Below are 22,170 nucleotides of genomic sequence, written 5' to 3'. Positions count from 1 at the left end.
AAATGAAGTCAGGATCATAGCCTAAGGTGAATTTCACTCCTGACCCTTCCAAAGGGTCCAAAGCGAAATTCATATAAAACCTTATTTTCTTTCACAAAGTATCTAAATGGATGCCAAGGTGAGCTTGATAGAGATCAAAGGAGGCCTAACAAGTTATGTCCAAGCCAAGGAAAGGAGAAGGGAATCAAGAAATGAGCCTAAAATGAGAATTTCGCTCCTCACCCTTCCAAAGGGTCCAGAGCGAAATTCATATTTCTTCTATTTTGCTCTTTAGCATGACCAAATTTGTAACTTCTAAGACATGGTTAGGAGGCCTTGGACACATGTTTGCCTTGAAGAGGAGGTTTAAAGCTTTGAAATGATGAAAATCAACCTGGGAGGAGAATTTCGCTCCTGACCCTTCCAAAGGGTCCAGAGCGAAATCCTCCATTTAGCCTTCTTTTGGGCCTTAAGACCTAGTTTAACCTTGCCTGGTACTAGTTGGATGGAGGATTGTCTTGATTGTGATGGGGGGAAGTTGATTTGATCAAGTTTGAAAGGGAATGAGATGAAAGAAAGTGAGAAACTAGCCAAGAGTGAGGATTTCGCTCCTGACCCTTCCAAAGGGTCCAGAGCGAAAATCCTTATGCACCTCAATTTCTTCTTTGTCCAAACCAATTTCCTAGTTTCTAAGGCATGTTTGGAGGTGTTTTTGAAGGATTCTAGCCTAAAAGGTTAATTTCACTCCTGACCCTTCCAAAGGGTCCAGAGTGAAATTCTTGAAAGCACTCATTTTTCCCTTAGCCAAAGTCAGGATCTTGGTGGAGATGCAACAAGAATGATCTATGTTTGCCTCACAAAGAGGATTGGAGTTGGAGAAATGAAGAATCAAGCCTAAAACATGATTTTCGCTCCGGACCCTTCCAAAGGGTCCAGAGCGAAAATCTTCATGGACCTCATTGTCTTCCTTGTTAGGCCAAGTTCTTAGTGTCCAAGGCATGTTGGAGGAAGGATAGACATATTCTTGCCTTGAGGAATGATGGAAAGCAATAAAAGATGAAATATCAAGCCTAGAATGAGATTTTCGCTCCTGACCCTTCCAAAGGGTCCAGAGCGAAATTCTCCAAACCTCTCTTTTCCCTCAATTTTATGCCAAGTCTAGGGTGGTTCAAGGTGAATTAGGATTGGGAGTGTCCTTAGGTGTGACTTTGACTTGCCAGTGATTATCAAATTTGAAGGAATTGAGCAAAAACATGAATTTCGCCCCTGACCCTTCCAAAGGGTCCAGAGTGAAATTCCTAAGATCACCTTTTTTCCCTTGCAAATCAAGTCAAGTTTTTGGTTTTTATGGCCTAGATAGGAGTGAGACGATGTGTCCTTGGTCTTGGAGGTGGATTGGAGTTGAAAGAATGAGGAAATAAGCCTAAAACAAGATTTTCGCTCCTGACCCTTCCAGAGGGTCCAGAGCAAAAAACCCTAAAACCATCCTTTTCTCCAAAATTTGTGTGAAATCAGGCCTAGATCAAGGTGAGAAAAACCCTTAGGATTGCCCTTGAATGATTTTTGACCACCAAAAATGTGAATTTTAGGCTAGGACAAGGATTTCGCTCCTAACCCTTCCAAAGGGTCCAGGGCGAAATCCTTGTCCTAGCCTAAAATTCACATTTTTGGTGGTCAAAAATCATTCAAGGGCAATCCTAGATAGGTCCAGGGCGAAATCCTAGATAGGTCTTGTCCCTGGCCTTGATTTTGAGCGAATTTTACCTTTCAGACCTTCTAAAGATCAAGCAAATGTTGTCAAAATTGAGAGATGGATCCAAATCAGGGAATCAAAGGGAGACAAAGTGAGAAGAGTGGAATTGAGTGAGGGAAGACAAGCTAGGAATGAATTTCGCTCCTGACCCTTCCAAAGGGTCCAGAGCGAAATTCTTCAAATCAACTATTTTTTCCCTTGTATGAGGCCAGGACTTTAATTCCTAGGACGTGGTTGGGGATGGAATGGTGTTACTTTGCCTTGCAAGATGAAGTGAAGTGAAGGAGATGAAGAATCAAGCCTAAGACTTGAATTTCGCTACTGACCCTTTTAGAGGGTCCAGGGCGAAATTCACAAAATGTCCTTTTTTCTTTCAAGTTTGAGCTAAGCCAGGATAGTAGTCAAGGAGGATTGGACTTGGAGATTGCCACAATCATGCATTTGAGTAAGTTTTGGGTCCAAGAGGTAAGGATTTCGAGCTAAGAATGAAATTCGCTCCTGACCCTTCCAGAGGGTCCAGGGTGAAATCTTTTGAAACTCCTATTTTTCACCTTGTTTGGGTCGGGCGAAGAGCTAGTTGTGATATAATGTTGAAAAGAGGTCTAAATTGGGCAAAATAGAAAATTTCGCTCCTGACCCTTCCAAAGGGTCCAGGGCGAAATTCTTATAGGGCCTGTCCCTAGGAAGGATTTTGAGCAAACTTTATTTTGAAGTCTTCTTGTTGATGATTTAAGGTGGAAAATGCTTTGTTGAAGTGAACATGTCATATGTACTTAATCACCTTTTGGTTTATTTTGCAGATGGAGAAAACCAGGCCAGGGCAAGGACGACCTCTTCCAGTCCAGCATCATCAAGGACGATCAATTCCAGTCCAGCATCATCAAGGACGACCACTTCCAGTCCATCATCGTCAAGGATGTGAACCTCCACTTCGCTACACTAAGGAACCACAAGATGACAAAGAAAGGCGATGCCAACATTTCGAGGAAAGCTACACCACCCATCCATCACATCAAGGACAGAGGAGAATCAAATAAGGTCAGTGCAAGGGTCCGTTGAAGAAGCAGATAGTCTCAGAAGAGTTAATCAATGTTAGCTTCTCAGCATCATCAAATTCAACATCAACCAGGTTACAAGTGTCAGACAGGGTGGCATCCCAGTCATCATTCCTCCAGTTGGATTGGTCCACCTCAACGTGTCCAGATTCAATGTACCTGACTCATCGGGGATGGCACAAGCTTCGAGGCACCTACCCCTGCTTCCTATTGGTCCTCACCCTTGTAGTGTAATTTTCTAGTTGGCTAAGGAAGTTTGTTGTAACAAACCCTAATTAGGGTTTCTATCTTGTAATCCTAGCCATTGATTCTAAATCAATCAGAGCCGTCTGTTTGTAAAAGGCTCCCTATATAAAGCCTTGGCTCATCATTTGTAAAGGTTAATAGTTGGTTGATAGAGAATAGATAATAGTGAATAGTCAGAGAATACGAAATAGTTAGAGTAGAGTAGAAAGAGAAGGCAAAGATTGTTGCCAAGATGTTGTTGTAAAGGACTTGCAAACTTCATTGAAGAAATGGTGAATTCTATGGGTCGATTCAACAATTTGCATGGTCTCTATACTTCTCAAATTTGATTTCATGTTATTAGATGAGTGGAAGAAATGTGTATGATCGATGGTGAAATATGTTAATGCATGATAGTTTCGGTAAGATAAATGATTGAATGAGAGATGAATGAAGTCTCTCATTCAATCATTTTTCATATCAATAACCATGATAAAACCTTCAAGCAATTAATTCCTCTTTGATAGCCATTCTACATTTGCATATAAATAACCTATTCATTGATAATCATACTATGCATTTTGTTTATGTTCATCGATTAATAAATCTTGTATTTAGATGTATATCGATTAACATATATAATGAAAAATAAATGATTAATGAAAAACACTGATTAATATATCGGTTTGCATATAATATATCAGGTGGCATATAACAAAGGTCACCGATAGTTATCGGGTGTTAAGCCTACACTGATAGTTATCGGTTGTTAAGGCTAACGCGCCGATAACTATCAGCTGTTAACATTAAGCAAACACCCATAGACATCGGTTGTAATACTACTCCCAAACCGATTGGCATTAACGTTGAACATGCATTTGTTTAGTATAAACAAAGAGGCACGATCAAGTAATGTCTTGATCGGTCATGACCGATCAAGGCATTGCTTGACCGTGCCCCATTTGTTATATACTTATATTGAGTGGCATTCGTGAGATAGGACATAGAAAATATTAAATGCTCCTCTCACCTGCCACAAACAAGAAGATAGTCAGATTTATATATTAAGGCAATAATAAATACAACAAGATTATTTTAATAGAATATAACTTGCATATTGAATGTAAATTGAACATCATTTACATGGTATCAGAGCTATAGTTAAATCGAACCTGAGGCTGTTCAATTTTACGTAAAATCCAAATCAAGTATATATTCAACATCACAATCCTATCAATGGCTAGCGCTATCAGATTTGAAGACAGACTCGCAGGGGGTGACGACTTCTCCGCATGGAGATTCAAAATTCAAATGATTCTAAAAGAAAATAAAGTTGAATCATTTGTAAAGACTGAAACTACAGAACCTAAGATTGAACCTGACAAAGCAATTTGGAGAGAAGGAAATGATAAGGCTATCAAAATCATAGTCGATGGGGTAAGGAACAATATTATGCCCATTATAAAGAAACATGAAACAACTTTCAACATGTTCAAAGCACTTGAAGACGCTTTTGAGATATCCAATGCCAATAGAACATTGGCTCTAAAAAGAGAGATAAATCATATATCCATGATAAAAGGGGAATCAGTCAATGCCTACTTCATGCGAATATCTACCTTAAGGGATGAACTAGCAACCCTTGGATATGAGATCCAAAGCAAAGAATTAACCCTCATTGCTTTAGATGGGTTGCCTAGTATTTGAGAAACGTTCATCCAAGGCATCAGAGCAAGGGATAACTTTCCAAAATTCGATAGGCTAAAGGCTGACTGTCTCCAAGAGGAATCAAGGCAAAATAAGAAAGGGATCAAAGAAAAGAATATAGATGAAGATCTTCAAGTTCTAAATACGAACTCAAACAAAAAGGGCAAGAAGAAGCAATTCAGGAAGAGAAAAGATCGTCACAGCAAGAAATCCTTCAAGAAGGACCTCTCTCAAATTCAGTGTTACAGATGTGACAAATTTGGGCACTATGTTGCCAAATGTCCAGAAAGAGCTAAACAAGCCACATTTGTCAAAACAGGAAAATCGAAAAGGGAAGAGGACTCCAAGAAGTATGTACTCTATTCAGCACTCACAGATCAAGCATCAAACAAAGTGAACTCCTGGGTGATCAACAGTGGCTCATCCAGACACATCACAGAATTCGGAGAAGTACTAGACTCCATGAAAGAGGAGAATGATGAAGAGGTAACCATCGAAGATGACTCTACACACCATGTCAAAGGAGTTGGAAACTGCACCATCAAACTAAAGTCAGGTGTATCATTACAACTTAGAGGAGTGCTATATGTTCCGGGTATTAAGAGGAATCTTGTCTCAATATCAGCATTGGAGGACAATGGATATAGAGTGACCTTCATGGACAACAAAGTGTTGGCTTGGCCAAAGAACTCATCAATCAAGAAAGCTAAAACAATTGGTCAAAGACAAGGCTACTTATATGAGTTATGCACAGAGCCCAACTTAGCCCTAATTCATGAAACTACAAATGCCAATGAAATCTGGCATAGAAGACTAGGCCACCTAAATTTTAGAGCTTTATCATCAATGGGAGACCTTGTCACAAGTCTACCTAAGCTAAAGCAATATCATTCAGGGGCATGCACAGGATGTGCCCTAGGTAAAAATACTAAGGGTGCTTTTCAAAGTAGTACTAGGAAAACAAGTAAAATTTTAGAGTTAGTTCATTCTAATGTATGTGGACCTATGTTTGTAAATTCATTGGGGGGATTTCTGTATTATGTAATATTTGTTGATGACTACTCTAGGAAAACCTGGATCTACTTTCTGAAATGTAAAGAATCAAAAGAGATCCTTAATAGGTTTAAAGAATTCAAATCACTAGCAGAGAACGACTCAGGAAACAAAATTAAAACCCTAAGAACTGATAATGGGGGGGAATACACATCAGAATTATTTAAAGAGTTTTGTAAAAATTCAGGGATTAAGAGGGAGTTAACAATACCTTACAACCCTCAACAAAATGGGATAGCAGAAAGGAAAAATAGGACAATCGTTGAAGCTGCCAAAGCTATGATTCTTGATCAGAATCTAAATATCAATCTTTCGGCAGAAGCATCTAGCACTGCTGTATATATTCAAAACAGATGTCCTCACTCTCATCTTGAAGACAAGACCCCTGAGGAAGTCTTTACTAAATCAAAACCAGATATAAGCCACCTTAGGATTTTTGGATGCCCTATCTATATTCATGTACCTATGGAGAAAAGATTAAAATTAGAGCCTTCTGGAAAAAGGGGAATCTTTGTAGGATACAGTGAAACCTCCAAAGCCTACAGGATATATATACCTGGTCAAAAGAATATTGAACTAAGTAGGGATGTGATCTTTGAAGAAAACTTAGCCTTCAAAAGAGCCCAAAGCTGGCTCTCTAGATCGTGAAGTCTATATTCCCAACCCTAGCTTAGATAGAGATCCTACTCCTGAGCTTCAGAGGGAGAATCCTGAGGAAAATATGAGAGAAACTCAAAGTCCACAAAGAGAAAACCTCAAGAAAAGATCACTATGGGCCACCACAACTGTAGAAGAAACTCAGAAGTTTGTTGCTCCCTTAGGAACCTTCAGAGAAAGCAAAAGGCCTAATAAATTCACTAGCTATGTTGCCCTTATGAATGACCTCTCTAAAGCTGAACCAAACAATGTATCAGATGCACTTGAACTTCAAGTATGGAAGGATGCCATGTCTGAAGAGTATCAGTCCGTTATGAAAAATGATGTTTGAGAGATTGTTCCTAGGCCAACCAAGAAATCTGTGGTTTCATCTAAATGGTTGTTCAAAATCAAACATGCTGCAAACGGCAGTATTGAAAAACACAAGGCCAGATTTGTAGCCAAAGGCTTCTCACTAAGGGAGGGAATAGATTATGAAGAAACCTTTGCACCTGTTGCCAGATATACATCGGTAAGAGTTGTATTAGCCATTGCAGCAGCAAAAGGATGGAAGGTACACCAAATGGATGTTAAGACAAACTTTCTAAATGGTGAGATCTCAGAAGAAGTCTAGCTAGAGCAACCTGAAGGGTTTGAAATTCATGATGCAGAGTCTCATGTGCGTAGACTCAAGAAAGCTCTCTATGGGCTCAAACAGGCTCCCAAGGCCTGGTATGAAAGAATTGACACCTATCTCTCAGGACTAGGCTTCTCCAAAAATGATGTAGATCCTAATCTCTACTACAAAACAAAAGAAATAAAGGTGATATGCTAATATTGATCTTACATGTGTATGACTTATTAATCACAGGAAATGACCACCTTATAGATCAATGCAAGAATGATCTATCAAAAGAATTTGATATGAAGGACTTAGGACTCCTTCATTATTTCCTAGGATTGGAAGTATGGCAAAGTTCTGACAACATTATACTAAACCAAGGAAAGTACAGCTTGGATATTTTGAAGAGATTCGGAATGTCGAATTGTAGACCCATGACCTCTCCTATGGAAACAAACTTACATAGACTTAAAGAAGCAACAACAGAGTCACAACCCACCAATCCTACTCAATACAGACAGATGATTGGATCCCTGATGTACCTGGTAAATACAAGACCAGATATCTATTATGCAGTTAATGCTCTAAACCAGTTTACGTGTGAACCGAATCAGATACACCTGGTTGCAGTAAACACATTATGAGATACCTACAAGGTACCCTAAACCTTGGTCTCAAATATGTGAAAGTTGATATAGACCTACATGGATTTACAGATTCAGATTGGGCTGGAAGTGTGACAAACAGGAAAAGCACTTCAGGGTGTTGCTTTAGTCTAGGTTCAGCTATGATATCTTGGATCAGCAGGAAGCAGTCTTCTGTAGCTCAAAGCTCCATTGAGGCAGAATACATTGCAGCTTCTATGGCTGCCCGAGAGGCAATATGGCTTAGAAAGTTGCTTTTGGGGTTGTTTGGAGAACCTATGAAACCCACTGTTATACACTGTGACAACCAGAGCTTCATAAAACTTTTAGTAAACCCAGTGTTTCATGACAAATCCAAGCATATTGAGATTCCATACCACTATGTGCGAGATATGGTAGATAGGAATCCAGCTAGAATATGTTTGTACAGGAGATCAAACTGCAGACATTCTGACCAAACCCCTTTCTAGAGTGAAGGTTGATCACTTCAGAAAAGGTTTAGGTATGATAGAAAGGTAATTTGCTTTGTAATCTATATTTGCATACCTATAAGATGTTTAATGTGTAAACCTCTTTGTCATGTTGGGACAATTTTTGGATTCTATCCCCTAGGTTCATATCTAAGAGGTGACGATCTCTCAAGATAGTGAACACTTGTATGGGGACATTATAAGGTGACGATCTTATAATGTCCAAACCAATTATCATGTTGGATCTCTGGTGTGTCATGGATGTGCCATGATTGTGTTGTGATAAAACATTTGTATAAAGTGTTAGTGCACATATCACAACTTGGATAAGGTGAGAAATTAATCTTTCTAATATGATTATCCTTAAGTATTGCGTGTGTAGGCAATACCGATATCACATGCTTAGGTGATATCCTGTCAATCACAAGATTGATGTGATGAACTTCAGTATCATGTGTTTAGGTGATACTTCATATCATATGATTAGGTGGTATGACTTTCTAAGAATGTCTAAAATGCTAACTATCAATTGAATTATGATGCTTGAATATATTGTCTACATTCATCTTACCTAGCTAAGAGGGAGTGTTAATGCATGATAGCTTCGGTAAGATAAATGATTGAATGAGAGATAAATGAAGTCTCTCATTCAATCATTTATCATATCAATAACCATGATAAAACCTTCAAGCAATTAATTCCTCTTTGATAGCCATTCTACATTTGCATATAAATAACCTATTCATTGATAATCATACTATGCATTTTGATTATGTTCATCGATTAATAAATCTTGTATTTAGATGTATATCAATTAACATATATAATGATAAATAAATGATTAATGAAAAACACCGATTAATATATCGGGTTGCATATAACAAAGGTCACCGATAGTTATCGGGTGTTAAGCCTACACCGATAGTTATCGGTTGTTAAGGCTAACACGCCGATAACTATCGGCTGTTAGCATTAAGCAAACACCGATAGGCATCGGTTGTAATACTACTCCAACACCGATTGGCATTAACGTTGAACATGCATTTGTTTAGTATAAACAAAGAGGCACGATCAAGTAATGTCTTGATCGGTCATGACCAATCAAGGCATTGCTTGACCATGCCCCATTTGTTATATACTTATATTGAGTAGCATTCGTGAGATAGGACATAGAAAATATTAAATGCTCCTCTCACCTGCCACAAACAAGAAGATAGTCAGATTTATACATTAAGGCAATAATAAATACAACAAGATTATTTTAATAGAATATAACTTGCATATTGAATGTAAATTGAACATCATTTACAAAATATGTATATCCATACTACTAACAGTTTGTTGATTGCAGACTTGCCTTGTGTAGTCAACTGGAATCATTCATTGCTCTTACATTCTTAGTATTAGAAATAGATCCCATTTCAACCTTTCTCCTTTTTCCTTTTTTTTCAAAATCTAGGACCAGTAAAATCTCACGTTCCAGCAACATCCAAAGCAAATCAGACGTTCAGGCAATCAAACGTAAGTCCCCTTGTGATTCCAGCAAAATCACATCATACTGCGAGAAGCTTATCCACACATAGAGACCCTACATACAAGAACCTTGGAGTTCCTCCGATTGATCCTTCAGCAAGATCTTCAGCAGTCGGGAAACTTTGTTCAAGAGAGGATAAGATACCTTGGTATTTTATTCTATGTTCGTATGTGCAAGAAAAACACATCAACAGGTTTCCACGTAGAATCTTGTCTCTTATTGGTGTAGATGCTTTCAGTTATTTCATTATAGTTGCTGAAGTTTTAAATAAGCAAAGAGTTGGTCTTATGTTTTTCTTCACCTGCCTTTTGCAAAAGGAGTGCCATCAGCAAAGGTAAAGATACCTTGGTGAGCAACTTAACCCTAAAGACACTAGCACCAGCTTAAGTACAAAATAGCATGATGGAAAAGGCAAGACCATAATTTGGAAGAACAGCATGCAACTTGGAAACTACAGAAGACAATTTTGTGTTCAGATCTATGTGCTAAATTGAAGTCAAATGTAGAGGCATGAGGCATTACCAATTTACAATCTCACAGACTCACAAACTCCATCTTTTGAATAACCATTAATGTTGGAGAAAAAGAAAATGTTCCCAAGACGGTGGAGTTCGCTGCATTCAGGCAGACATATTTTACTTCATCAAATGTATCAGCAAGGATACCTTGTTATTGTGTTAAATTATTTTATTGCACTATCACCATATCATTTTGATTCAATACATTTTAAGATGCTTTGATTACTGTCTCCTGTTTAATTATAAACTGTAAATTTATAAGATGAGATTGAGATGAGCTTGATGGAGGTTCCATCATGATTCTCTATTTTGACCAGATTAGGGAAATAATTGATCCTAAAGGAGGATCCCAGGTAAGGCAACTGAACCTCATGGTAGTTTGTTGCCTAGTTTATTCCATTGCCAGCATATATAATGACTCTTTCTGCTATAAGCATGTATTGAAAAATTCTAACTATAAATATCTTATCATACATTTATGAAATTGAAGATGCCATATGAAAAATGACAATATGTCATAGACTAGCTGATGTGTGGATGGTTGAATAATATCAACACGAGCCAATTGTCTTTTTCCTTTGAAATATATACATACCTCAGGACCAAAAACCCATGGTTCGTGGTCTTTTGTTCCTTGTTCACTGTGTCCACGAGAAAATGGAAGCATAGCACCAATTCCCATCCATCTTGCAAACAGCCTAGGCGTTGCATTTCCAGCAAAACCACCAATATCAGGTCCTGAAAATGGTTGTCCACTAAGCCCCTGCATAAATAAAAGATAATGAAACAAGATCATTTTTTTTAATGTCTTTTTGAGTCCCAAAATACTTTAGTAGTGTGCAAAGAGTCTTATTCCTTATCTGCAAATATCTTATTTTTTGTTCACAGATAAGTTCATAACCATAAATTCCTCCAAGAAATAGCTTTCTAAGAAGTATTGTAGTAAGGCAACTGAGGTTTCTTTTAAGGACTGGTTTTCATCAGTCAGCTATTTTCACAAAATTCTTAAAAAGAAGATTTGCAAATGAGCATTTTTTCTAAAAAAGACATTTTCTGAGTTTGTGTATATATTATTAAATGCAGGTAAGATTATAATAGTTACTCCCATGCTTTTTCTTATATTCTATAGAATTTATAGATCTTAAATTTTTTAACCTGAAATTTCACAAACCATTCACCCCTTAAATTTTTCCTTGAAGCCAACCTTGACTTGAATGATTTGTGCAATTAATGACGAGAACTAAATTGTGTATGGGAATGAAGAAAAATTGTAACAGATAACATACTAGCATGTCAGTTCTGAATGCTTGCAGAGATGTCTGTGTATTAGAACGGTGTTGAATGATGACAAATCCCCATACCTCCAGGTTTCACTTTGGAATTCCTTTATTTTCTGGGGACCTATGGAGGAAAGGAACTTCTCACTCAGTGTCCCCTATCAATGGAAACCTTTTCCTTGTTGTGTCCAAGACATTCTGGTTCAATGATGAACTATTATAGAGGTGTCCCTCATTTTTTCTAAGTTTCAAGGACATCAGCACATCTCCAAAATGCTTAAGAGGAGTCTCAGCTTACAGTAGGACATTCCAAGGATTTCATGACAACCCCCACACAATTCGCAGAAATCAGTAAATCCTAATGCCATCCCAAGAAGGCTATGACATACCTCAACCATCCCAAGGATGTGTAGACATCTCCATTCATCCACAGCAATTTAACTTAAAATTCCATAAAACCTTTAATACAAAATTATAAAATGGGGTCCCAACAAAGAACCCCCAACTACATCACCCCAAACCATCGTATCCTCATTATGTGAGCCAAGGAAAATGGATGAGGGTCACGATGAGGAGCTCCTACTGCTTATGGCAGATGTATGTAATGAAAACTGTGACTTTGAGCTTTCTAATCAATGCTTGAAGCTTAGCTTTTTGTCATAGCTCAAAGACAATTGATATACTGTTTTGATTTCATCATCCTTCCTCTTTACTAAGGATGCCTAGGGACATAACTAGGCCCCAGCCCAGATTTGACACCATACAGGGTTGGAATTTAAGCACATTGTGTGTGCACGATTTCAGCTGCATTACCATGGCACCCCATTAATGGGGAGTCGATCAGGCATATGGCTCACCTTATCATGAGTGATGATTGAACTTGGGACCTTGTACTTACAAACTCACCCAAATAGCACTATACCACTACCTAATGGACAATTTAACCGTATTTTGAGGTGTAAACTATTTCTACAATTATTTTCACGATAACGTAAGAATCATGTATTCTATTTTCATATTTATCGAAGTCAATTTTCAATGTTCACTGTCATCGATGAATGAGAGTTCTAAATTTTTGCAAAGCAACTCTTTAGAATGTTTGATGACTCCCAATAATACAAAAGTTGTGTGTATTCTTTATAATTTATTAATTTTCCATCCATTTATGTCCCCAAAATGTGGACAAAAGATTGCTGTACCAGAAACATATCCCACCATACTAAAAACATAAAGTAAATCTGCAGTCACTGAATTGGAAAAATTACATATATCAAAATTATGGATAGGATAGCAAAGAGAAAGGAGGAAAAAATTACAAGCACTCAAAGAAAATACTACTGTATGATTCCAAAGTTGGAGTCCTTAAAAATGAAGCCGAAGTCGGAGTGTAAGCTGAAGTTGGAGTGCAAATCAATGTTGGAATCTCAATCCAGAAAATTAGAACTATTCCACAAGAAACTGTAGGAGTACGGAGTGGCAAGAGATGGAAAGACATCCACCCTTACCCAATGAAGCATGAACCAATCTTTCTGACCAAGTAGATAAACCAACAGATGAAGATGAAAAGAAAATAGAGTATAAAGACTCTGTCCCCAAGAATAACATTGAATGCATTGAAAGAAAAGGTGGATGAAAGAGCTGAAAGCAGAAAATGAGAACAATAGGGAGAACAAAGAACTCTGGAGCATTGTGTGTAAATGTGAAGGGCATGCTCAAACCTATTTTGTGATATATGTTAGGTCCTGGGACACTCCATTAAAGAATGCTTGTACAATTTGAAATCGAGCAGTGAACAAGTAATCTTTATACAAGGAGAACAATCTACTTAACCAAGTAAGCCACAAAAACCACAGAACAATAATCCATCCTAGGTGGATATAGGAATAGAAGATCTAACAATAACAAATTCAATAGCAATAACAATGGAACAAGAGTAGGATACAATATGATTCCAAAGGGCATCCTATTATATAGTGCAGTAAATGCAACAACTGGGGGCACTTTGCCCAAGATTGTCATGACAACCAAAACAAGAATGGACTTTCCTACAAATGGTATGGACCAGGAGATCATGAAGATGCTGATTGGCCTAAACAAAAGGCAACAATTAACATGACTGTTATAGAAGGGAAAAACAATGAAGTTTTAGAGGTCACTAGAACACAAACCAAAAAGCTGTTATACCAAACATACACACAAAGAAAGAACAAGTAAAAGATGCAAAGGCAGAAGTTGAGCAAGCTATCACAAAGGAATGAATGTATTCCATGTTAGGATTTAGGTGCCATCAACCTTGAAAATCCTTTAATTTATTGTTTTCCTAATGTCATTTGTAATTTACCCATTAGAGGTTAAACCATTTAACCAACGATGGTGAAAGAGACCATGCAAAGGCAAAGTTACTGTAGCCGGCATAAAATGCCTACTATTATATTTGATAATATTTGTTATTTGCCAAAGTATTAATTATTTGTATTAAGTGGGTTGTCACTCTCGGGTAGTTATGTGTCAATTGGTTGACGGTTGTGTACCCCTTGACAACCGTCGGTTCCTTTAAATATGTCTGTACCACCAAGGAAGGTAGTACGGTATAGTTAGGTGAATTGTAATCCTTGGCCAACCATCTTTGGTCTTCTTCTCTGTAATATTTGCATGTGCGAATAAAGATATATTTTACTGTTGTGTCTGGTATTTATTATTTCATGTACTTGTTAATTTCTGTTTACTTTTGGTAGTCTGACAAACCACACTTTAGGGAGTAAACATTTTGGCATCGTTGCCTTAAAAGAAGTCGGGTCAGTCTTGAGTGATTCATGCCCATAGGCCCCAATAAAAGTGAGAAGAGGCCATAGGGTGGTCAAGACCAAGCAATTAGGTGATCTGCCGACACTCGGCCATGTTGTGAGGTATTCACACATCGCCTCATTGCGAATGGGGACCCCCACTTTTTTTCAGCTTCTAGGATAGTGTTAGAGTCCTTAGCTATTAGCCTTTGCATTGAAGAGGTATAGATGGTCACGGAGCCGGGAGTCAGGAGGATAGCTCTTCTTTTGGGGGTGAAATGAGGTCAAAATGAACATAAAGAGAACGAGGTCTGATGGAGGAACTTCAAGATCAAGCCCAATCAAGCAATGCAAGGAAACATCAATTGGGTCAAGTACGTAGGCAACTTCAAGTGCCCCTCTCTCAGAGCAAATTTCACTCTCATTGCTTCAAGTTGAAGGTGAGATCATATCAAGGTGAGTTTGAGGTCTTATAGTATATAGAGGCATAAACTAAGGCATAAAGTAATAAGGTTCAACTCAAAAGTGCATTTTCAAGCTACTTTAAGTGCTCAAGGTTGAGGGCGAAAAACTTCAAGTGCTCCTCTTGAGGAGCGAAATTCACTTCAAGTGCCCTTAGTTGAGAGCAAAATTGTTCCTAGAATGCACCATGAACCTAGTTTCAACAAGCTTGAATGAATGGAATGAAGGAGAATGAGCAAGAAAACACTAAGTGTTAAATTTCAATCCACTTCATGTGCACCCATCTTGAAGCGAACTTCATGTACATAGCATTTGGAGCGAACTTCATATGTACCTCTTGCGGAGCAAAATTCTTTCTAGCACTTCATAGTGAGCACGGCATCACACATCAAAGTTGAGAGAGTGCGTGAAAGCGAGCTAAGGTGAGTTAGGGTTCCGATTTGAAATTCACTTCATGTGCTTAGCCTCAGGAGCGAACCTCATGACCATCACTTTTGGAGCGAAATTTCCCTAGAAGCCTTGTTTGAGTGTGAATTAGAGCGTTTGAATGAAGATAATGAGCATGATTTTGATTCAAGATCACCTCAAGCACTCCTTTTTTGGAGCAAAGTTTACTTCATGTGCTCTTTGATAGGAGCAAATTTTGCATTTTAGGCCTTCATAGGGAAAGTTTGACATGTTTTTGTAGATGAAGACTTGAAAAAACTAAGGATTGAGTTGATGAAACAATGAAGTAATCAAGGGAGAGTTCATTTTTGGTTTTCACTTCATGAGTAAAGCAAGAGGAGCGAACTTCATGTGCAAGCCAAAGGGAGCGAACTTCATGTGCAAGCCAAGGGGAGTGAACTTCATGTGAAAGCCAAGAGGGAGCGAACTTCATGTGCAAGCCAAAGGGAGCGAACTTCATGTGCAAGCCAAGAGGGAGCGAACTTCATGTGCAAGCCAAGGGGAGCAAACTTCATGTCCAAGCCAAGAGGAGCGAACTTCATGAGGAAGCCAAGTAGAGCGAACTTCATGTGCATGTGATCAAGAGCAAATTTGCAAGATTGTTTATGAGAACATTGCTTTGAATTGATTTAATGCTTGGAAGGAGTGATTTTGAGTTAAGAAGATGAATAGGCAAGATAGAAGGTTACTTCATGTGCTCCTATCTTGGAGCGAACTTCATGAGCAAGGTGATTGGAGCGAACTTCATGTGCTCACCATTTGGAGCGAATTTCCTCTAGAGGCCTTCCCTAAGAACAGTTTATCATGTTTGCGTCAATAAATGGTGGGAAGACTCAATGTTAGAACCCATAGGATGAAGGGAAATGAATGAAAGCGAGTTCAAAGACAAGTTTAGGGTAACTTCATGAGCATCAGGGTTGGAGCGAACTTCAAGTGCTCCTCTCTAGGAGCAAAAAACAACTTCAAGTGCTCCTTCATGAGAGCATATTTTCTCTAAATCCTCTTACCAAACCTGCAAAACACATAAAATCAAAGAATATATCGAGTTAAAAGAACTATCAAGGTTATATATTATGTGTATTTGATGCCATACTTGTTTTGTTTTGCAGATATGAAAGGAAGATGATGCAAATTGCAAAGTAGCACCTTGAAGAAATAAGAGAGGGAAGATTGCAAGACTCCGCCACCATGCAAGTTCAAGAAGAAAACTTCATCAACAAGCACGAGGGTATCAAGGAAGGAAGAATCTCAACTCTCACCACACTATGAAGACATGAAGAGATCAAAGGAGTGCGAAGGAGAAGTTATACAATCACCCCAAGACAAGCAAGCGAGGATGAAGGAAGGACTCAGTTACCTCAATGTTTCCCATCACCACTACTTTGAGCGAGCTTGAAAGATTGAATATCAAGAGATATTTCTCAACATCCTTTCATGGTGATGAACCAAGTTTACAAGTGCAAGTTGAAGTGGCTTCCTAGTCATATCCCAGTCACTACCTCCACCAATCAAAGAAGTTTCACCTCAGCACATCTAGATGCAATGAACTTGACTCATCCATAATGGCACAAACCTCGAGGCACCTACCCCCATTATCCATTGGTCGAATATTCTAGAGAGGACATGTGTACAAATGTTGTAATTATTTCATTGGCCAGAATTGAGTTTGTTGTAACAAACCCTAATTAGGGTTTTCATTGTAAAATATCAGCCATTGAACTCAAATTGATCTAAGCCATTGAATTATATTGAGAGCATTATAAAAGGCTCAAGCTCTTCATTTGTAAAGGTGAATGGTGAATAGAGCTAAGATGGTAGCTAAATTAGAATAGAAGTTAGATTAGGGGAAGGCAAAGATTGTTGCCAAAACTTGTTGTAAAGGACAATTGATTTCATTGAAGTTATGGTGAATTTGATTTGTTACTTCAACAACTTGCATGATCTTTACTTCGCATTTTGCTTTCATGTTGATTAGATTGAATGGAGGAATTTGTTGAATGCGTTTGTGTGGAATCCGTTTAATCCATATCACTAGTTCTTTTAACTCGATATATTCTTACCAGATGGAATCATACTGGGTGAGGTCTCACCATCAATTGTAAGTGTGCCTTGCGTGGTCAACTGGAATGATATGATCTTAACTTCGAATTGTTATACATCCATTGTTTATGCATTGACTTGAATGATGATCAATGTTCAATGATAATGATTTGAATATCTTTGAAGTATCCCTTAGAAGATTGCACTGAGCTTGTGTCAAATTGTTCAAGTTGATGGTGAGACCTCACCCAGTACGATTCCATCTGATCATTCACCTATCTTCTTACATTCTAGGTCTTAGAATAGACTCTCTCGACCCTTAATCTTTTGCCTTTTTTTTCAAATCAAGCTAGCTTAGGATAAAAAGCATCACAAGATTGCAACATCAGATGATCAAGTTCCAACGATTCAAGCATTCAACAATTCAACGTAAGTCCCCTCGTGATTCTAGCATAATCACATCAAACTATTGAGCTTATCCACACGTTGTGACCCGACATACCAGAACCTTGGAGTTATCTGATCCTTAAGCTAATCTTCAGCATTTGAGAAACTTTGTTCAAGAGAGGATAAGATACTTTTGGGTATTTTATTATGTGTTTGCATGTGCATAAAAAACACATCAACAGGCCGGAGGAAGCACAGGGACGAGTCAGAGCCTAGAAGTACCCGGAGTGTTGGGACACTGGAGGTGGACGTGTAGAGGATGCTCGCGTGGCCGAGAATGCAAGGAAAGCACTGAAACGTAGCGGTTAGAACAGTCCACCCAGGTCTAGCACCCCTGGAAGTACCCAGAGTGTTGGGAACGCTGGAGGTGGATGTGTAGAGGATGCGTGCGTGGCTGAGAGTGCAAGGAAAGCATCGGAACGTAGTGGTTGAAACAATCCCCTAGGTCCGGCACACAAGGGAGTAAGCAGGCGAGAAACCAATTTGCGGGAAATTGTCCCTTGCCGAGGAACCGAGAATAAGGGGGCCTGAGACGAAGACTCCTCCGGTACCTTCCGAGTGAAAACAATGATGAACACCCAGGAGAAGCAGAAACTCCCTAAATTTATAGGGGATGGATCGAAGGATCTCGTACGACATTGTAAGACATGTATAATGATATAGGAGGCGAGTGGCCAAGATGACCATGATTATTGGCTTAAGGCATTTCCCACCACCCTTCGAGGAATTGCTATTGACTAGTACACAGACTTGGATGCTAAAGACAAAGTCGGGTGGAGTGAATTAAAGAAGGCATTCGAAGAGGAGTTCAAACTACTGAGGGATGACAACAAGATCGTGGCTGAAATCTATAATACCAAGAAAGGGAAAAATGAGAGTGTACATGCTTACAATCGTAGGCTCAAGGAGCTGCTGAACAAGATGGAGAACCAGCCAGCTAATGAGTTGAAGAAAAGGTGGTTCACTGAGGGATTGATCCCTTCGTTGCGCAAGAAGATGAAAGTAGAGCCTCCGTCCTCATACGCCAATGCTTACAATTGGGCAATGGATATCGGGAGTGAAAATAAAACATCCTCCCAAGGGAAGAGGAAGACCGATGATGAGAGCACCGAAGGTAGCAGTGATGAAGAATCCAAAACCTTGCAGGCCCTTCGACGAGATATGTTGAGAATGATGAAAGAATTGAAGGCCGAGAGAGGAACCAATAAAGAAAGTAACGAACTATGGTGTACTGAGTGTAAAATTGAGGGGCACACGAAAGCTAATTCTCCTAAAAAGATGTTTTATGAGATTTGCTAGGTGGTGGGTCATTCAATAAAGGAGTGTCCATATAATTTGAAGACTAGAAGTATGCAAGTACTCTTCACATAGGGAGAGTCTAGCCCATCGAAACCACAAAATGTATCACCTAGCAGGAATAGAAATCAACGAGGGCAAAACCAAATACAGTATGACTCTAGGGGACGTCCTATCATATAGTGTCAACAATGCAAAATGGGGACACTTTGCGAGAGGCTACCAAAATAAGAAAGACAACATGCAACTATTGTGCAAATGTCGTGGACTTGAGAATCATGAAGACACCGACTGCCTGAAATGAAAGGGTATTAATATGCTGGATGTAGAGGAATGAGACGAGACACTTCTAGCAATCATGAGAGCACAAATGAAGAAGGCGATTGCCATGTCCCCTCCTTGATCGTTATATATAACCTAAATGAAGCAATTATTATTATTAATTGATATAATAATTAACAACAAATGATTACTTGAAATTTATTTCTTTATTAAATATTATTATTTAATTAATATTTATTACTAATAATAATCTTGAAATATTCAAATAAATAAAAAAATTAATATTATTATAAACATAATTTATATATTATAAATTATAAATATAATTTACATATTCTTAATAGTAAACACAATTTATATATTTAAAATAATTAAATAAAATAATAAATTAATTCCAAGAATATAAATACATTATTAATAGTAATTATTTAATTAATAATTTTATATTAATTAATTAAGAAAGAATAATTATTATCAATTATTAACATATTTATGATATATTATCTGATCACTAATATATTATACAGACTCATAGATTGAAATAAACCAATTTATTAAGAGGTAAAGACAGTACAAAGTACGGTTTATTCGCTTACATGAACGTATATGTAACAAACCCATATAATAATTATCATCTCCATTCCCATATTTATATTGTTATTATTATTAAACCCATAAATAATTATTCAATTAATAACGGTATCAAGATGTGGCTAACCATTACATTTGGATGTTTCAGGTCAACAAATAAAGCCAGATTCATTAAGGAGATTTTACAAACTAATAAGTGGTTCTATGTTTATGTGACAGTCGACTATTTGGTGCTCCCTTATGGTTGGTCAATATGTGGGAATCTAATTTAAGCAGAGCACACCGAAATTATTAGTTAATAAGTTTTGTTAATAACAGTTTGCAAAAGAAGCAAAGGATAATAACCGATTTATCAAGAAAAAGAAACAAATCAAAAAGGTGCGATTACATGAAAGAACACCGTCATATATAAAACAAATAATCATGATATGGAAGCGATTAGAAAAAGGAAAGGATGTGTCTCTTTTCAAAGAGATATCTATTTTCAAATAGGATATGTCTCTTCAGAATTAATGAGCCATACATATAGTGATTGTAAATGAAATTTGTGGGAGGTTTTTGGTGGTTAGAAGTTGGGAGGCAGTAAACATCCTTGCTCTTGGTGGTATGTACACTGATGTGCTTAATAGGAATGCTTAATATATGAAGCATGATAATGTTCTTATGCAGAACTTAATAATAATATAATTATAGAAAATAATATAATGATTATAATTATTATAATATTTAATAAGAACTGTTCCGTAGTAATATATATTATAATACTATCTAAAAATATATAAATATATACATATATATAAATAGTAATTTGAATGAACAATTTACTAATGTATGATAGATGAACAATTAACTGATTGAACTGTGGAATATCACTTCATGTTAAGGTAGTTTTGTCTCCTAATCAATTTAGTTTATGTCATAAGTATGTTGAGATGGATTAATTATTGTTAAAACGGGCCTAAACTTAGTGGGGGACATTACAATGATGTACTCGGATGCTTGTACAAACAAGGAACAACTCCGAGAAGCCAAAGCCGAAGTAGAACAAGTGTTGGCGAAGGAACGAATAACCTCCAATGGAACTGCAGGTACGTCATTGTGGGAGTCAAAGAAGAACATAGTTCGGGTGCTATAGACAACAATCCTGATCAAGGTGGCAGACCTTAAAACTAAGCCACAATTGAGAATGGCAATTGCCAACACAGTCAGTGACGACACAATCATCCAGAAACAATGTAAGCCACATGAGGAGGAACTGACGAGAAAACCACCACCCAAAGGGAAAGAGGCTACTGAACCAATGTCGTTGACGGTGAGCATAGGGAGGAAGTCAGCGGTCGTCGAGATGGAAATAATGGGTAGAAGTTGACAAACACCATTGTTGATGGAGGCTCAGGAGTAAACATACTACCAAAAGACACCTAGAAACGTCTGGGGAAGTCGACGCTCTGGCCGCCAACCTTCCACTTGGTAGGTGCCGACTAGCACAGCATCCAGCCATTGGGAACATTGATGGCACAAAATGTAATGATTGAGACACAACAATTTTTCTTGGACTTTGTAGTCATCCCGTTACAGAAGAAGGCGTACAACACACTCCTCGGGAGGGGATGGTTGATTACTGCCAAGGCAAATCATAATTGGAAGCAAAACACAAACTCAATCAGGAGTAATGGGAGGAAGCACGTCATCGACTTGAGCAACTAGGCAGTGAGTGAAGAATTGGCATCCTCCAACTTAGAGTCCGAGGGTGGAGATTTTGGGATGGAGGGAGGACGAGAAATGATGGAACCTAATGACGAAGGCGTGCTCGAACTGGTAGATTTCTCTGAGGATGAGACGAGTTCTCTAAATGGATTATTTCACTGGAAAATGGAGGATTACGAAATCTTCCACCTCGATTATAACATGCTACAAATTGGTGAAATTGAGGAAGTGCAAAGTCCGTACACAAGCCAAGTCTGAACATTATGTATAGGAACAGGCTCGAGAAAATCGTATCAGGTTAGGCCGTATGAGAAGGAGAAAAGAAGTTGGAGGAAGTTGTATGAGAGTGGAGGTGAGTTGTACTGACGAGGGAAGGGAAGACCGTACATAAGTAGCATCAAAATGTCGTATGAAGGGAAACCATATGAGTTGAAGTTGTATGCCATAGATGTCCATAGGGTAACTTGCAGTTCGTACAAAGAATGGTTGTACGGGATGGGTGAGGAATCGTCAAGACAGTATGGGGGAAAAGTGTCAAGACCGTACGGGAACATTGCACCGTACAAGGAGCAAATTGGAAGGTAGTATGACAAGAAGAGAATGAAACCGTACAAGGAAAGGAGGAAGTTGTATAGGCGAGGA

General features: G+C 38.2%; 1 protein-coding gene across 4 annotated transcripts in view; it reads right to left on the bottom strand.

Moving 5' to 3' along the window:
• The window catches only part of LOC131078661 (uncharacterized), a 185,503-nt gene that overhangs the window by 33,498 nt on the left and 129,835 nt on the right, over window positions 1–22,170 (bottom strand). For 3 of the 4 annotated variants that reach the window (XM_058016407.2, XM_058016409.2, XM_058016406.2), the window contains one exon: window positions 10,792–10,959. The exons of the other annotated variant lie outside the window; for it this stretch is intronic. In XM_058016407.2, the coding sequence (XP_057872390.2) occupies window positions 10,792–10,959 (168 nt within the window). The remainder of the gene's footprint in view (window positions 1–10,791; window positions 10,960–22,170) is intronic. 4 annotated transcript variants of the gene reach the window in all.

The sequence above is a fragment of the Cryptomeria japonica genome, chromosome 2 (genome assembly GCF_030272615.1).
Source record: "Cryptomeria japonica chromosome 2, Sugi_1.0, whole genome shotgun sequence".
Classification (NCBI taxonomy): Eukaryota; Viridiplantae; Streptophyta; class Pinopsida; order Cupressales; family Cupressaceae; genus Cryptomeria; species Cryptomeria japonica.
The sequence above is the reverse complement of the archived record's forward strand: the minus strand, read 5'-3'. Positions and strand labels throughout refer to the sequence as shown.